Raw genomic sequence first — 13,739 nt, forward strand, 5'->3', positions numbered from 1 at the left:
CCAGTTGCTGGAAAATGAAATGAAGGGACTTATCCCTGATGTAAGCTGAACAGGAAAGGTTAATGTTAAGCTAATGCTAACACTAACACTGGCCTTGTACCTTCACGACGTTGGCTCTGGTGTGATTGTATCCCTTTCAGAAGCTTTGACAGCCAGCCCAAGCTTCGATGGATATCAATCAATGAATGCATCCATGTTGCCCTTCATCCACAACCCGTGTATTTTGGCCACTGAACAGTTTGAATCTAATGAAAAGAAAATCACCAGTGAGAATATCTGAGGACAGAGTTTCCTTGTGGCCAAGTGTGTTAATGAGTGTGTAGACTTCTTTAGCGTTATCGGCACAGTGATACAGCATTTTGTGGCCTCTACAGGAGGAAAAGAACCATCTATTCTATTTTGTTTTTACTTTTCAGCTGTAAAATGTAGATTAGCCTGCTGCTGCTAATCTGAATCTCCTGCTGTAGCATGTAAACTACTGTAGGCAGGGCCTTTCTCCTTCCTAACCTTAGCCTGGTTTTCACTACAGGGCCAAGCAGGGCTAACCTGGGCTAATTTATTGACTTTATCAGGAGCCTGCCAGGTTATAATGCCACTGAATTATTGTAATCTTCCATAATTGTATAAGGATTTGTCTTTGTGGCATTGGTAAAGATACCAACATGTTGAATAGTTCCTTGCTACAGTGTCTAAACTGTGGCCCCTGTTTGGCCCTGCTGAGGAAAAAGTGGCTGTTAACAAAGCAGACACGGAGCCAGTGACAGCATGCCCCCTGTCTTCTCTCCCGTAGAGCTCAGAGGCCGTTGTCCAATGGCTGAACGACTTTCAGCTGCAGGTCTACGCTCCAAACTTCCTGGGCGCTGGGTATGACTTGCCCACCATTAGCCGAATGACCCCGGAGGTAAGGCAACTGACCCCTGACCCCTGAACCCCAGAGAGGTCACAGGCACCTCCAAGGACCACAATGGAAACAAGTCTGCACGACTTTGACTTGTGCCGTCCTTGATTTTTCCAAGATGCATGTGTATCATTTCCTGTAAAAAAAATCTTAAAAGAGCACAATTAGATCTCAGCTCTCCTTCCCCTGCCTCCTAACTGAACCTTTCACATCTCACCCTTCACCTGATACTGACTTGCTTGATCTCTGGTAAAAAAAAAAATAAAAAATGTTCTGGGTCCAAAATCGACACAATACAATTTACAAAAATATTACAAATATTTAAAATTGATGAAGAGCATAAACAATGAAAACCATCACAATTCTGCCTCTTTGATGGTCTGGAGTAAGACCATATCTGAATATGAAAAGAGGAACACAGGAGAGAAACTAAAACAGAAACCACAGAGGTTCAATTAGAAGTTACAAGAACTCAGAGTTTAACACACAGAGACTTCTCAAAACATCTCTGTCATGCTCTCCTGCACAGACATGAGTTCAGCACAGCTCAGCCTATTAAAACTGATACTGGAAATGTAAATCAGCGTGGCACCATCTGACTCGCCACAACCAAATGACAATGGAAAAGCCCATTTTTCACTCTTTAAAGCTAAACTAGGAGACCAGGTGTAAATAGCTGAATAGCTGCTATGTGACTATTTTTACCAGGGTGCAAATGGACACACCGATAAAGGTTTGACATTGTAGCTTAACATTTTGGAAAACCTGCTTTTTCACATCCTTGTCACAAGTTCGATGACATGATTGATACCACTGTACTGTAAATATGACACTACAGCCAGTAAATGGCTAGCTTAGCTTAGCTTAGCACAAAGACTAGGTCTTTGTAGCAAGTTAAGCTACTGGCAAGTTTATAAAAAATACTTTATGTAGTTGTCAGAATCGACCCTTCCCAGGTTCCACCCCTTTTTGCTCTCTGCTCCAATAACAGTTGAGCAATTTTAGTACCCAGCAGAATCTTGGTTTAGCTTTCACCTTTTTGTTTTTTGTACTTGGATATGTTATGTTCTAGGCTCATCTAAGCTGAAAATGAAACCAGATTTTGAAGATGGTTATGCTGCATGCAACATATAGATATAGTCACAGAGCTAATGTCAGTAAAAAGCTATCAATTTAGATTAGCTTGCGAGTTAGCTAGCGTTTTTCCTATTAGCTATCAAATGTAACTAGCTAGATAATGAATGGTGTAGAAAAGGGTTAGGGTTAGCTAGTTTGCCAATGTTTTGCTACAAAGCAAAACACCAGCTAACTAGCTAGCTTGATCTAGATTAACGAGTGACTTAGCTAGTGTTTTGCTAACATTAGCAACTTAAGATGTGACTGTATCACTTTTACTGGTCCCCCAGTAACACCATTGAACCATCCTCCATGTTTGGTAATTTTTTTTTCAACATAGACGAGCCTAGGACATAGTACACCTAAGCACTGGAAACAGAAAAGCAGAAAGTTGACTGAGGTTCTAAAAAGAGGCGGGACTTAGAAAGGGTCAACTCCGTCTGAATTACAAACTGGGAAATTATAATGAAAAATTATTATAATGAAAAATACGCTTAATACAACCACACAGCCTCCTGACCCTCCCATCACCTTCAACACTGCTGCTGCTGCCTGCTTTGAGGAACCAGGAGGACGCTCTCTGCCATGCTAACCTACATACAAATAATTTACAGCATACGTAAATTATTTGTATATACACACACACACACTGTGGTGTTGTGCATGCAGAGCTGAGCTGACTTAAAAAGGGTTTTATTAGAAATGTGTCGTAGAATCCAGGCCTCTTCTACTGTATGTTTGAGTCCTGTCTGCATACAGTTTATGAGTTATGCAACCAACTGTGTGTGTGTGTGTGTGTGTGTGTGTGTGTGTGCGTGTGTGTGCCTGTGTGTGGGTGGGTGACTGTTCATGTATGTCTGTAAAAGTGTGTCCACCACAACTACCACTGAAATACACAAAAACAAAAGTAAACAGACGATGACAGGATGAACCACTGTATTAGTAGTTTTCAATAAATCTGCACACTATAAGTTTTACTTCACTTCTGTCTGTCGGTAACAGAAATAACGAGTGCAAAGAGATCAATTCAAACAATATTATAGAGAATTTATCAGATTCTTTCCTGTAGATGCTTCCTTTTCACTGCAGACATTTGCTTTTGCTTTCTTTGCTTCTCTCATGATTTTGAGACATTTTACATTTCTGCTCTATTCTCCTCAACTGGCAGAAGCTTTCATCAGATGTCACGCTGTCACTTGTTTCTTTGTGTTGCAAGTTTTCCTCCGTGTGTGTGTGTGTGTGTGTGTGTGTGTGTGTGTGTGTGTGTGTGTGTGTGTGTGTGTGTGTGAGTGTGTGACAGAGTGCGAGAGGCTGCTGGAGTCTCAGGGAGATTTTAATTCACTTTTTGGTATAAAAACCCGGACATGCCACTGCTGTATCTGACTTGTGTGTATATGTTTTCTTGTGTGTGTGTGTGTGTGAAGGATCTGACCGCTATTGGAATAACTAAACCAGGCCACAGAAAGAAGATGACATCAGAGATCAACAAGCTAAGTGTGACCGAGTGGCTGCCTGAGCATAAACCTGTGAGTAAAGTCCAGCACACACATCAACACTATGGTTTAGTGACCCGTTAGATGCGAAGCGTCTGGCATCGGTGTCGGCTAGCCTGGTCAGCAGTCGTGTTTCTGGTGTTCCTATAGGCCAGTCTAGGAGAGTGGCTGTCTGCTATTGGTCTAAGCCAGTACCACCAGGTGTTAGTGCAGAACGGTTACGAGAATATTGAATTCATCACCGACATCACCTGGGAGGACCTGCAGGAAATAGGCATCACCAAACTGGGTAAGACACAGATTTTGTACACATCAATACATTTTGTACATCAGATCATATGGCCAACAGCTCTTTAAAAAACTAGAATCTGCATGTGTTACATCTGCCATCAAAATTCAGCAGCATGGACAGACATGTATGCTACGTCTTTGCTAGTTTATTACTGAGCCCAGGGTCGCCTGTGCCATCTTTGGCGAGCATTTATGTGCCGAACTTTATACAGACACAGTATTGACAAAGGAACGTGTTCAAAAATAAATCTAGTGTGGCATAGCCTGAAACTGATCAAATGTAACTAGTTGCATGTAATTAAATTATGAAAAAAATGTAATTGTAATCCCTTACAGTTACTGACAAAAAATGTAATTAAATAGTTATTCATCAAAACATTCTATCCAAATATATAATAATAATATTTCTATTTATCTTAATTGAATAAGAATGATAATTTCAATCTTTCAACATTTTAGGCCACCAGAAGAAGCTGATGCTGGCGGTGAAGCGACTGGCTGAAATGCAGCGCAATACAGAGGGGCGGGGCTCCCTCAGAAAGAAACCACCACCAATCACACAGCAGCAGGATGTCATGTCAATGGACAGTCCACCTCCAGACGGTGAGCTAACAGATAAAAGTCTGATAATAATTAACTTTTAATGAGGTTCAATCTAAATCTGTTTGAGTGTGTGGTACATTATCTAATGAGATTTCGCTGGTCAGATATTTTTCCCTCAAAGTTTTATTCCTGTCACAGTCATGAGCTCTGGTGCTATCAAGATTAATTTTCAGGCTTTCTTTGTCTTTATGCAGAGGTCATGTCTCCAAAGATGAGTACCTTCCAGGACAGCGAATTGAGCACAGAGTTGCAGAGTGCTATGACCCAGCCAGGGCAGGAGGTCAGCAAAGTTCAGCGAACACGCACCCTCAGCAAAGACCATGATGAGGTGATGACAGGAGGAGGAGGAGGAGGAGGAGGAGGAGGAGGTGGCGGTGGGCCACCGAAGAAGGAGGCGCGGACTATGAGGCAGCAGAGCAGTCAGGGAAGCACCTCCTCTCACAGAGGCAGTGTCTCCTCTCAAGGCAAACACCGTCATTCCCACTCCCATTCCCAGCCTGCACCTCCCTACACGCCCCCTCACACTCCCACCAAGACTAGAACCTCATCTTCCTCTTCCACGTCCTCCGTCCAGAGCACAGCTTCCCCGCAGGCCAAACACAAGCCGTCCCCTCAGTTCATCCAGGGCGAGAGACCTCAGTCACCGCGCTCCCACCCTCCTCAGTCTCCAACCCACCGTGGAGCTCCATGTCCACAGCCTCAGCCCCAGCAACAACAGCAGCCTCAAGTCCAGCCGCAGCACCAGGCGCACTCTCAGCACCCTCAGCACCCTCAGCACCCTCAGCACCACCCACAGATGCAGGTGATGGAGATCAGGGAGAGCCAACAGCCACAGGTCCCGGTCCTCTGCCTTCCGCCAGAGGCTGAGCTTGCTGAGGGAGAGGGAGCAGAGCCCTCTGCGCTCCAGAAGAAACGTGCCCACAGCCTCAACAGGTACGCCGTCTCAGATGGTGAGTGTGACGAGAAGGCAGGTGGAGGTGGAGGAGGAGAAGCAGAGGTGGTGGGAGGTCAGGCTCCTGCCGTCGTCAGAGCCGAGGGAGGTAAATATGCAACGGTGACTCACCGCGTCAGCCGCAGCCACTCCGTCCGCAACCAGGACAAGACTGTCAACCGCAACCAGACGCAGTCCTTTGCTCTGCGTCAGAAGAAAAAAGGCCCTCCCCCACCTCCACCTAAACGCTCTAGCTCTGCCATCTCCAGCTCCAACTCCAACCTGACAGATGCCAATGCACAGGCAAACACGCTCACCACCACAGGGGGGATGCTGGATGTGCCTTACCACCAACAGCGGCGGGCCAGTGACCTGGGGGTATCTGTGGAGACAGGTGTCGTAGAGACGACCAGTGTTGGTAGTGTGAGGAGCATCGCCGCCATGTTGGAAATGTCTTCTATAGGGGGTGGAGCCAAAGGCATGGCGCTGCAAAAGAACTTCCTGCAGGTATTGTAGAAAACACTTTGTATGAGTCAATGTAGAAAAAAAATTATATAAATACTATATATACATATACCAACACATTTATTTATGGAGTTAATGAGCTAAAGCATGAACAAGAAATTGTACGGTTTTGTGTTTACCAGGTGGGTAAAACACGTGATGCCATTGGTCTGGACGGTGAGGTGGTGAACCGACGACGGACCATTAGTGGCCCTGTCACTGAGTTAGTGGCAGCTGCCAGGCGTGACCAACCAACTCCCTCTGCTGTCCCTTCTCCCACTGCCCAACCCGAAACCTCACCCGTCCCTGTAAACTCCTCCCCACCCCACCCACCGTCCTCCCCCCACCCCAGCTCGGGAGGCAGTGGCAGTTCATCAGAGAACCTGCCATTTGCAGAGGAGGGAAGCCTGACCATCCGCCGCCAGGGTCGAGGAGAAGGAGAAGGACAGGTAGCTATCTATATATGTTTGTCTGATCTATCTATCTATCTATCTATCTATCTATCTATCTATCTATCTATGATCTATCTATCTATCTATGATCGATCTATCTATCTATCTATCTATCTATCTATCTATCTATCTATCTATCTGTCTATCTGTCTATCTATCTATCTATCTATCTATGATCTATCTATCTATCTATCTATCTATGATCTATCTATCTATCTATCTATCTATCTATCTATCTATCTATCTATCTATCTATCTATCTATCTATCTATGTAATGTAATGTGCTAAGATTAAGTGTGCTTTAATGTATAATCATATAATCCATAGTCAGCTTCTGTGTCCTCTAAGCTTTATTTGTCTTATCCATATATCTTTGTCGATGTTTTTGACTGTTTGTGCAAAAATAACCTCTTGTCATGAATGTATGAATTTTCCGTTAGTGTGTATTTTGTGTATGTCTGCAGGGTGACGGTGAGGGTCTCCAGGGAGATGGCGGTTACACACAGGAGGACATCTCTGGTGGTGAGGCCACCGCGACCTTGAAGCGACGGCCCCGCAGCTCCAAGCCCCACCCCAACGGCACCGACTTCACCCTTCAAGAGTCGTCCACCGTCAAACGACGGCCCAAGAGCCGAGACAAGGAGCCCGAGGGCTTCGCAGATATGGCGTCAGCCAATGGAGAACCCGTTGGGACGGGGCAGCCGAACACCACGCAGCCAGTACCCTACCAGAACGGAACGGCCACCGTGAAACGCCGCCCAGTGTCTGATGCTGGAGTGACAGAGCAGCCGCAACCTCAACCTCAACCCCAATATCAACCTCAACCTCAGCCGCAAGTGAATGCTGCTCCTCGCAGGGACAGTGTGGACCAAGGAGCTCCAGTGAGCAATGAAGGAGTTCCAGTGAGAAAACCAAAGCCCCCAGTCTCTCCGAAGCCTGTCGTGGCACAGATGAAGAGACAGGGAGGCCCGCAGACCCCCCCACACCCTGTCTCCAACAAGAGAGTCCCCTTGCCGGGCCCTGGGACGCCTGGAAGCCCAGGTATTCACATTATATAATGCTGTGTTTGTGTCAGGTGGGGTTGAGGATGGGGGCCCTAATTTGAAATTTGAAGCTGCTTTATAGTAAAGTCAACACCTCTCTGGTTATGGCTGTGGGAAACAGCCATACTGGAGAATGGTTCAAAAAGCCTGTTGTCATAAAGATGGAAGAGACACAATGAACTGCACAAGTTGTTGGTTACAGAGGCTCCTCAATTTCAGCGTCATAATGGTTTTGGTGAGGGGCTTTCAAACACTGTTTGTCAAGCACTTTGTTTGAAGGACACCCTAAGGCAACCTAAGCCTACAAAGGTGTCAGTGTGCTCTAAACATTTGTTCAACAAGTTGTCCAAATACATCGGAAGTCAGAAGACATTCATGGTGTTGTACTCAGTTCGGTTGTACACAGAGCACCTGAAAGGTGTCGGGGGTAACAGTTTCAGACAGTGTTTGACAATCTGAAAACCACTTTGGTTGATGCATACTGACCTCTACTAGCCATTTTCAACCCCCACCAGAGGTGATCTAAATCTCCTCGTGGCCAACCAGGCACCTGAAGAGAGAGGCCTGCTCAGAGGGTCATCGCACTTTGTTAACAACAGCGTATAACAGTAACATTAAAAAAATCAAGCAATTGTGATGTTTTGTGTGGCACAGCATTGACGCTGCTATACTTACCTATGACCGGCAGTGGGCAGTTCCCAGGCCCCAGAACTGTCTGGTCTAGGAACAACTCCTGTCACAAGACTTAAGACGAATTAGGGCAAGAAAATCTGTTGAGGTAATACAGTAGATGCAGATGCCCTGAGTGATCCAGCATTGCTCTTTTGTCTCTCTCCATTATTGTAGTGGAAGGAAAGAAGATCCCTCCACCTGTCTCGCCCAAACCTGTGCCCCCACCCACGGCGCCCAAACCGGCCAAGCTCATCCATTCCATGACCAGCCCCCCAGACCAGACCCTGGTCCATGCCCCTGCTCCAATCAAGCAACACTCTGCAGTGGCCCGACAGACCAGCTCACCCCCCAACTTCCCCCCTGCCAACATCCCCAGCCCACCAAACACCAAGGCAGTGAGCCCGTCCTCTCAGAGCCCCCACACCCCACAGACCCCCACTACACCACAGACGCCCCAGACTCCCGCCACTCCCAGCCCGACCCCGCCACCTGTCAAGCCCCCTCGCTCCTCTATCGGGGGTGTGTCGGTGGATAGCGGGATGACCGGAGGTGGAGTCACAGCGCCGGCACCTACAACGACAGACTTCGGTGTGGATTCATTGGTGCATCAGAAACTGGAGGAGACGAGTGCGTCGCTGGCCGCAGCTCTGCAGGCTGTGGAGGATAAAATACTGCGGCAGGAGGAGTAAGGAACACAAATACACACACAGTCTCATGTACTCACACAAACAAATGCACCTCACAAATACTCCCATGCACACACTCAAACAGACATCAAGGCTTCTACTTTCATGGTGGTAAACTGGTAAACAAGGCTGGGTGTGGTGATCCTGACATGGGTCCGTTAGGAATTAGAGATGTATCGATACGATACCAGCATCAGGTATTACTAGTATATACTCATAGTCATAAAACTACTGCTGTGCCACCACATCTATTACCTCTTGAAGAAAACTAGCCGCTTTAACACAAAATTTGATAAAACATCTAAACAACCAGTACAACACAGAGTTCAAGTTCCCTTTTTTCTTGATTGTGGCATCATTATCGGCGAGAACCTCATTGTCCTTAACATCATCCACTGCAGTGACATGCTGCACAGTACTGTCCACCTTCAGCTGTTAGGGAAAAAGCTACTGCCTGTGTCACTCTTTGGCAATTATCCATAAAACTGTTTAACAGTCCATGTAAAACTGAAACAGAGTGCAGGTATAGACTGCAGCCGCTGTCCAGTCAGTCCCGCCAGGCTATTTTTCAGTCCTTCTGGCTGTGGGTAATGAGTGAGATACAACTTCTCTTTGTATACTCTTCTTTGTTCTGCTGTTAATCTTTACCAAAACAGCACAACAGTACAGTACCAGCTTCTCTCTCTTGGGTTCCACTCTACTGTTCCACTCATACCTGTTCCTCCTAAACAATGGGACTAATGAGCTCTTAGGCAAGAAGGACATGAAGAAGCAACGTAAATGCTTTAACGTATAATTGAAATAATAGTTTAAGGGCTGTATCATTATATTTAGTAGTAAACTTAATAGTGCAAGTCCATAATAACTTTGTGGAATTATTCCTACTGAAAACTCTAATGTTCACTGTAAACTGCACGGCTTGATAAGGAACACTGAATTAGCAGAGTAACTTAATACAAATAACCTAAAAATGTGTGTGAACAGTAACCACAGTTACACTATCAGTGGGAAACACCAATAACAATCTGTTGTGAGGAACATCTGATGAAAAATCATTGTAAGAACATTAATGGCATTATTAATTATTCGTATTGGTACTCAAAAACCCAAATGTAAGTATGGTGTCTATCATGCTAGCTGTTGCTACCTAGTTGCTTGTAGCTATAACTTCAGGCCACAGTGTGATTAAATGTAACATGAATAAAACTTGATTGTCACATCCATGAACATGATTAGATAGATTTTCATCAGCTAGGCTGGCTGTTCAGCAGTGAAGACAACAACTCCCATAATCCCACACCACTACATAACATCATCAAACTAAATCTTCTGTTATTGTTTTAATGTGAGGGCAGCAGGATTTACAAATTGTGCATTTAAGATTTGAAGTATCAGCTGGTATAATGTTGTGCTTCTGTGTGTGTGTGTGTGTGTGTGTGTGTGTGTGTGTGTGTGTGTGTGTGTGTGTGTGTGTGTGTGTGTGTGATTTAGCTCCGTGGCTGAGCAGAAGACCACAGTTAGCATCCTCGACGACATCGGCAGCATGTTCGATGACCTGGCCGACCAGCTGGACGCCATGTTGGAGTAACTATAGAAACCAGTCAGCGTGTCTCCACGGCAACGCTGCATCAGGAGTGACTCAGATGGCACAATGGGCAATACGCCTCTCTATCTCTCTCTCTCTATCTCTCTCCTTCTCTTCATCCTTCTCTCTCTGTCGTGCTCATCCCCTTCTCACTCTTCCCGTCGCCTGTCCGTCCGTCCGTCCGTCAGTCCGTCCATCGCTGCTCTGGAAAAACCTCTTTTCTCCTCCTCTTCCTCTCATCTCCTGCCGCTGATGATGAAAATGATGATGGAGCAGCGCCGCAGGCCTGGACAGACACGTGGCAGAGAGAGCACAAGAATGAAGAACGGATAAAGAGAGAGACGCTAAAAGAGAGAGGGTTAGAAAAAGGACCAAATACGACTGACGTGGAGAGAAAATTACGAATAAAAAGAAAAAAAAAAACACAAGATGGAAAGATGAAGAAATGCAACAAAATGGAGGAGACTGCAATCAAAACGTGGGTCTTTTCAGAACTCCACATGGACTTTTGAAGCTATCATGGCGAACAAATAAACTAAACTAATACTGATTGAAGAACCAACTGTGTAATGAATCATAGTATGGTATGTGTACATTCTAAGCATGGAGAGTTTATATCTACTGAAAAAGTCCTGCATTAGCACAGTAATATATAATATACCGATAAATATGAATCTCTAGCTCTTTGGTTTGATGTCTTGGTTCTGTGTGGAATGGTGACCTCTGGTGTTGTGACGATGTAAATGACTTGGTGGAAAGATTTTTATCTGTGACCAAAACGAGACTATTTAGCTCCTGAGGTGTGTGTGTGTGTGTATGTGTGTGTGAGTGACAGAGATAAGGACAGGTGTGTGTACACGAGCTTGTCGGAATTTCAGGATCAAAATTCAGTTTCTTGCCCTGGCTGCATCCATACACTCTGCTGCTGCATCCTCATCATCACCCTCAACACACACACACACACACACACACACACTCACGCACACACGCTTAGGAGAAGCACAATGACCCATGCAGCCAACTTGCACACACACACACGGGAGCCTGCACAAGATAAATTCAAGTTAGAAATGGAGGAGGGAGGAAGAAAACTGCAATAAGGCAACAGCAGGTTATCTGAAAGTAGATGTTCGGTGTTTGAGAGAAAGTTACGGAAAGTTTTAGAGAAGGATTTCAGAACGCTGTTAAAGGGATTCAGAGTGAAAGGTTTTGATATTAAGTTAGTCAGTTTTACAGCACTGTAAAACAAAAAAACTGAGAAAACGCAAAATTTTAAGGCATCTCACTTCAATAAATTTCAGAGTTTTGAGCCCAACTCATACTCTTAATTTTTTTTTTTTTTAAAGTTGATCATTTTACTTTTACTTTTCTTGTTTAGATAAACGTGAATCTTTGTGTTTTAGAACCCCCCCCCCAAAAAAATTGTATTTCAGAAAACAGAAAGTAATGACAAATCATTTGTTCACAGCTCACTGAGAACAAGTTTTGAAATACAAAACTTTTTGAGTTTCAAAAACTCAAAAATGTATTTTTAACTAAAGAAATAAAGTAAATTATCTCAACAAAGAGTCAAGGTTGGCAAAACTTTGTTTAGTTTATTTCAGAACTTAAGAGTTTGAGTTTGATTTAAAACTCAGAAATCTAGTGAAGGGAGATACCTTAAAATTATGAGTTTCCTCACATTTTTTTTACAGTGAGGATACCTGCTGTTATTTAGCAAAAAAAAACAAGGGTTTCACAACAAACTTCAGGTTTCCCACACTCACCCAGAAAATTTAACCTTTTGATTGAATATCAGTGACTGAAAATCAGTTTGTTATCATAGAAACTTTTTTGATTCATAATCTTGATAAACATTTCAAGTTTAAAAATCCAAAATCTTTAATGAAAATGAATTCATCTTTTAAGTAGGGGTGCTTTAATCCAATGTTTACAGATTACCTATCCAGTGTTTATAAACCTTTGATCCAAAATTCCCCTCCTGGGACATTTTAAATTGATCTGATTTGAACAGTGATTTGTGTCTGATATGTTTTTTTCACAAAAAAAGCCCATTTACCTTCTTAAAGGTGCCCTATAGAGTTTTCTTGTAAACAAACAAAGTTATGTTCATGGTCAGGATTACTCACCAAAACCATTTCTTTCTTCATGAAACACTTGCAAAAAAGATTTTTGAAACATTTGAAAATAAATATACGCAGACCTATGGATCATTAATACCTGCAAATTAACTCACTTCTCAACAACTTTACACCTTCTGTCCCCATCTGAACCCGCCGATCTAGAGTCGCTAACTGAGCTAAGTACAGTTACTTAGCTCAATCAGCTAATGGCAGCAACAGCACAGTTAGCCGTAGTGTGCCAGTGAGTTTGAATCAGCTCTAGCATTATTTTGTTTTCTGCGACAAACAAATAAATGAAAACATGGTTGATGAAGACTCGTGGCACCAGCTAACTGTTCAGTCAGCTGTTAGGGGGCAGCTCTAGTTGGCATATTTAGGATCTTTCTTTGAGTGTTACTGCTGCCAACAATGAGCAGAATAGCTTGAAACGGCTGATAGGACAGTGGATTGTGTTGCCCATGTGCTTGTACAGGAATTCGAACAAAATAGGGTCTCGCTATTACTGCTACGGATTGCTAAAAAACCCAAACAGTACCTTTAAGAAATCTTAAAATTATCTTTCTTCTCCTTCATTGAAAAATCCAGAATCTACAAATATGCTAATATTTTTATCCTTACCGTTAGTTTAAGATGTAATGAATGGATGGGTTTATTATTATTTAAGGTCACATGAGGCCTGGGATTGCTGGGGCATTGAAACCTCGGCTTGTCAGTCAGCAGTCCGTCTTGAATGAGTGAATGTATAGTGAAAACATTAAATTTTATATGTGGACTGGTCACATCTGGTCGATACCAGATCTATTTACACAAGTTAGTATCTGCCCTCATACTGGTGCATCCCTACTTTTAAGAACTGTCATCATTTTTTCCCTTTAAAATCCAGAATTTAACTAAATCCCTGTGTGGGATCCCTGAATTTGTCTTAGCAAGAAATAAAAAAAATAAATATCATGAGGACCGAAACCCTTTCTGACACCTCAGTGGACAACTGTCCACTTTCTGTCTCTATTTCTCTCGTCCCACACTCTCCAAACCTCCCACCCAAGTTGCCATGACAATCTACATCATCACCGTCACCATCTTCATCGGCTTCACCATGGTTTCTACACAGTGTGTTGCCATGACAGCACGTTCATGGGATTTTAAAAAAAAGGTGCTAAGATGGAGCGAGCGGCGGCAGAGATCTGTGAAGCTGGATGGTTTATTTCAGTTCATTGTTTAAAGGGGCATTCCAGTGATTTAGTATTGCGCTTCCATAAAGCTCCAAAAGTGCTGGATCCTACATTTCCCATAATGCAACTCAGTACTGTCTTTCTTTAGACCCTTTCTGCCTGGTAAATC

The 13,739-nt window shown here is 43.9% G+C and overlaps 1 protein-coding gene across 8 annotated transcripts in view; it reads left to right on the plus strand.

Annotated features, from left to right (window-relative positions):
• Positions 1–11,612, plus strand: part of caskin1 (CASK interacting protein 1) — a 121,676-nt gene extending 110,064 nt beyond the window's left edge. For 5 of the 8 annotated variants that reach the window (XM_084744609.1, XM_084744610.1, XM_084744612.1 and 2 more), the window contains 9 exons: positions 791–901; positions 3,439–3,540; positions 3,658–3,796; positions 4,258–4,401; positions 4,596–5,839; positions 5,980–6,285; positions 6,730–7,330; positions 8,179–8,689; positions 10,182–11,612. In XM_084744609.1, coding sequence (XP_084600735.1) covers positions 791–901; positions 3,439–3,540; positions 3,658–3,796; positions 4,258–4,401; positions 4,596–5,839; positions 5,980–6,285; positions 6,730–7,330; positions 8,179–8,689; positions 10,182–10,278 — 3,255 coding nt within the window. In that variant the 3' untranslated portion in view covers positions 10,279–11,612. The remainder of the gene's footprint in view (positions 1–790; positions 902–3,438; positions 3,541–3,657; positions 3,797–4,257; positions 4,402–4,595; positions 5,840–5,979; positions 6,286–6,729; positions 7,331–8,178; positions 8,690–10,181) is intronic. The other 3 variants (XM_084744613.1, XM_084744614.1, XM_084744611.1) reach the window with 2 other exon arrangements.
• The last annotated feature ends 2,127 nt before the right edge of the window (positions 11,613–13,739 follow it).

The sequence above is a fragment of the Lutjanus erythropterus genome, chromosome 19 (assembly GCF_056507025.1).
Source record: "Lutjanus erythropterus isolate fLutEry1 chromosome 19, fLutEry1.hap2, whole genome shotgun sequence".
Classification (NCBI taxonomy): domain Eukaryota; kingdom Metazoa; phylum Chordata; class Actinopteri; order Lutjaniformes; family Lutjanidae; genus Lutjanus; species Lutjanus erythropterus.